Here is a 5,000-nt window from a genome sequence, read left to right on the forward strand (position 1 = left end):
GAGGGAGAAGGGTGGGGGGACTTTAAGCATCGGGCCACTGGACATGTGCGCCACCGTCTGCGCAGACTCCTGCAGCACACCACCACCCTCGCAACAACACCCCACCCATCTGCTCACCTTCACCCCCCCCCCCCCCATGTCCCTATCTTCACAACACCCCCCCACCACCCCCAAAACAACCAACCCTCCCCATCTGCTCACACTCACAACCTCCCGGCCACCTCCCCTTCTCCTCATCTTCACACCCCTCTCTATCTCCTCATCTTCCCTGCTGCCCCAACAGATGAATCTAATTACTCCATAAACACCTACAGCTCATCGCACCACACTGTACTGTACTGTACTGTGCTGTGCTGTGCTGTGCTGTGGTGTCCAGTTCTCTACTGTAGCTGGCTAGCGGAGGCTAATCCTCTACAAGCTAAAGGGCTTAGTGCTGCTCAACACAACGCTAGCCTTTTGTTTACTTTAGACTACAAGAGGCAGCCACGGTGTCAACAATGATCGATTCGGTGATGCAATCCAATGCGGGGCATGGACAATCCAATTCAATGCGGCAAGTTCCAGAATCGATGCAGCAATTTTTTTAAGTTTCAATTAATTCCGTGGATATTTTTGGAGCAAGTTAATGCTAAATTAAATAAAAGTACTTCAAAGCATTGCAAGACTGATACAGACTGATCTAGACTGACACAGAAAACAGCCAATAAATTGTTGCTCAGTATCTGACTACTTGTATTGTCTCATCATGACTGATGAAATATTTGCTTTGCTTTCAGTAGAAAGGTAATGAATCGCTACCTCCCGAATCGTAGTCGAATCGGATCGTGAGGGCAGTGCCAATCCACACCACTATCCACTCTCGCAATGACATTGGCCAGCTATCTACAGAAGTGATTTCAAAAAGTTCTCTCAGTGGGCGTCATTACTGACCAATGCAGTTTGTGCAAGAAAGCAAGGCAAGAAAGAAGGCAAGAAAGAAAGAAAGAAAGAAAGAAAGAAAGAAAGAAATTAAGAAGGAAAGAAAGAAAGAAAGAAAGAAAGAAAGAAAGAAAGAAAGAAAGAAAGAAAGAAAGAAAGAAAGAAAGAGAGAAAGAAGGAAAGAAAGAAAGAAAGAAAGAAAGAAAGAAAGAGAGAAAGAAAGAAAGAAAGAGAGAAAGAAAGAAAGAAAGAAAGAGAGACATCAAGCAAGCCAGCAAGACAGACAGCAGGTCTCATAGTGGGCGTGTCCTTTGCCAGGTTGAGAAGATTCCCGTGTAATTGGGTTGCTAATAGGAGGTCATTGCTTGGTAACACTTTACTTGACGCCGTCGTCATACGTACGACATAACAACGTCATAACGGTGTCATAATAGTGTCATGAACGAGTCATACACATAATGCCAATGTCATAAACGATTTATGACCATGAAAAGTTGACATTGTTTGGCCTGTCTTTGTCATAACCGAATTTCACTTAAAGACAAAGTCATACAATGTTTATGACATTGACATAATGTTTATGACACATTCATGACTGCATTGTTATGACACCGTTATGTCATACATATGACGCCGGCGTCAAATAAGGTGTTACCAATTGTTTTTGTATGAGGGGGTGGGGGTGGTTCTGTAGATTGATGGCCATAGAAACCAATAGCAGTTAGGGTGGGGTGGGATTTAGTGCACTTTCTTGGTCTGGAAATGGTCTGTCACATCTGGCAACCCATGCTATGTGGGCGCTTCACTCCTGTGGTTACATTAGTGGACTGCTGCCTTTGATGTCCTGCAGATCAGATGGAGAGACGCCACAGAGGAGGAAGTGGCTAGTTAAGTAGGGAAGTTGGCTACACACACGCGCGCGCGCACAAACACACACACACACACCTACTCTCTTTGATCTTCATCAAGTGTTTTTTCAAATATGTGACCTGTGAGCCCATTGGAAAAGACAAGGCATGGGAGGGGGAGCTCAAACTAAACAGCTAACACAGCTAGCTGGCTAAAGGACAACACTTGCATGACCATACAACACCTGTATGACACAGCATGACATAGTATTCTCTATGCACTTAACCCTTGATGTACTTTATGCCATCTGTGTTTACTGGCCTTCACTGTCTATTGTCCAATGACTACTGGGCCCCCTTTTCTGTTTGCTGTCTATGCCCATGGCTGTCTGCCCTTTTGCACGCGCAAAAACATTGTTGGCACCAATCCAACAGCAAGTGCACACACAACTACAACGAAATATAGTATCATCAGTGTCCAATAGCATGGAAAAGCAAATGACGCCTACACACTAAAGCCATTATTTGCATGCTTTTGTAAACATGCAAACAGATATTACAAGCACACACGCACAAGAGACAATGTAGTGCACAACTGTACACGGATACGCGCGCGCACGCACACACACACACACACACACACACACACACACACACACACACACACACACACACACACACACACACACACACACACACACACACACACCACACACACACACACACACACACACACACACACACACACACACACACACACACACACACACACACACACACACACACACACACACACACACACACACACACACACACACACACTACCTGTTGAGGGCGAAGGCGTAGTGGAACTTGACGTGGGGGTTTACCTGTTGAGGGCGAAGGCGTAGTGAAACTTGACGTGGGGGTTTGCCACGGGGTCAAAGGTCGGCAGCTTGTCCAGCGTCTCCACCAACTTCACAATAGACTCATAATCCTATAGGAACACACACACACACACACACACACACACACACACACACACACACACACACACACACACACACACACACACACACACACACACACACACACACACACACACACACACACACACACACACACACACACACACACACACGTGTCAACACACATATGCATGTGCGCACACACAGACAAACACACACAAGTGTAGCATCACATCAGTAATGTCCTCAGTCCCCGCAGCCCAATGAAAACAGTGTAGTGTAGTTGCTGCCCAATGTTAACTTGTTACAGTGTAGTTGGGGGTACGTAATTTAATTACTTTTGGCAGTAACTTGGGAACGTAACGCATTACTCTTCAAATTTCAGTAACGTAATTACAGTTACTGCACTGCTGTAACGGTCGTTACTCGTTATTTGAGCCTTTAAATAATCTTCAGGTTTGCTGATATTAGTTCTAGATGCGCAAAGCTCACTGTCTGGGCTGTTTTTTACCCCCAGCCCTTCTCGAGCTCTCGGGTGTGGGTGTGTGAGAGCACGCGCACGCAGACTGATGTTCCTTCCTCCTCGTGCATGCAAGGTCTTTCACTGGGACTTTCATGAGCCCGTTGCGCTGTGATGTGCTTAACAATACTTGGAGTTCCACCATCATTTTTTTCTAACATTACGCCAGGTAAAATGAAAGTGATTTGCTGTGCAGTTAAATCTACATTCATCCCGAGTCCACCGTTATGTAAACGCATGAATGAAACAGCTGTACTCATCGCAAATGCCATGGCCTCTGTTGTGCTTACTGATGACATATTGGTTAGATACAATGCAAAAAAACCCAAAACAGTTTGGGTAGCTCCGTCAGCAGCAGCAGCCAGCGCGAATCAAGTAGACTAATTGGGAATAACGTGAAAACAACAGCGCAAGCAACATTATTGCGTTGAGGCCACGTTCTTCAGGCTATTCAAATGTGCCTGATCACACCGTCTTCCAGAACGAACTGATTCTGCATTCCATAGAATCCTTAATAATAATGTTGATGCATACAATCCATCGTTTTAATCAGGAAACTGAAAGGATTTGGAGTAGCTAAGCTGCAAAATCGAGGAGAGGAAATATGTAAGCCTAGGGTGTCCTTACCTACAACATTTCTGTTTGGTATGGCCACCTCACCCTACTCATTCTGTTTTTATTCAGTGAGACCAAAGGCAATTTTCATGCTGAAATGACAATAAAAGTCTATTCTATTTTATTCTATTCTATTCTATTCTATGGCGTAATGTTAGACTAGATTCAAATTTATTGACACTGTTATGAATAGGACTACAGGGCAATCCTGAAATGCATTTTAGATGTGAGAATGACAATAGGCCTAGGCCCTATATGAGGGATTCCATAGAGGTACAGTTTGCACATATTAAAATATTAGGCCATTTACACAGCCGGCCTACAACCTGGGGAAGCAGGTGTATTATGAGTTGTGCCACTACACTGGTTAAAATCCCTTTTCCCGCGAAAAGTAAAGTAAAGTAATAAGTAACGAGTTACTTTTTAAATTTAGTAATAAGTAAAGTAATTCAATTACAATTGAAAGCAGTAGCTAAAGTAAAGTAACGAATTACTTTAAAAAGAAACTTACCCAACACCGGTTGCAGTGCAGTTGCAGCCCAATGTTAACTTGTTACAGTGCAGTAGCAGCCCAATGTTAACTTGTTACAGCACAAGGCAAGGCAAGGCAAGGCAAGGCAAGGCAAGGCAAGGCAAGGCAAGGCAAGGCAAGGCAAGGCAAGGCAAGGCAAGGCAAGGCAAGGCAAGTTTATTTGTATAGCACATTTCATACACAGGTGCTAAGAAAAGCGCAGTGCAGTTGACGTTGTAAATGTTAACTTGTTACACCACAGTGTACTGTAGTTGCAGTTGTGTAGGGGATATGGGATTTGGTTCTGCGCTGGTTTATATCAAAGCCAGTGAATTATTTAGCCTGGCCTGCATTATTTAGCATTGTTTAGCATGGCCTGCTACCAAATTACAGGATCGCTGTGGAGGTCGATGGGTGCAGCACTTCACCTCCTTTAATTATTAAACCAAGCATCTTCAGGCCCTCACACACACTGTTACACACACTCTTTTCTTTTCTGTCTTTCTTTCTTCCTTTCTTTCATGCTCACTCTCTGTCTCTCGCAACTGGCTACTTTCTTCAGTTGACTGGGCACTTTAACATCCCTCCCTCTATCTCTCTCTCTCTCTCTCAACCCCGTCACCAGGAATCTCTCTCTCTCT

General features: G+C 44.4%; 1 protein-coding gene across 1 annotated transcript in view; it reads right to left on the bottom strand.

The window, feature by feature from the left end:
- The window catches only part of map3k5 (mitogen-activated protein kinase kinase kinase 5), a 166,528-nt gene that overhangs the window by 69,006 nt on the left and 92,522 nt on the right, over positions 1-5,000 (bottom strand). Inside the window, 1 exon segment of the mRNA XM_063223828.1 lies at positions 2,636-2,742. Within this exon segment, the coding sequence (XP_063079898.1) occupies positions 2,636-2,742 (107 nt within the window).

This window comes from Engraulis encrasicolus, chromosome 18 (assembly GCF_034702125.1).
Source record: "Engraulis encrasicolus isolate BLACKSEA-1 chromosome 18, IST_EnEncr_1.0, whole genome shotgun sequence".
In the NCBI taxonomy this organism is placed as follows: domain Eukaryota; kingdom Metazoa; phylum Chordata; class Actinopteri; order Clupeiformes; family Engraulidae; genus Engraulis; species Engraulis encrasicolus.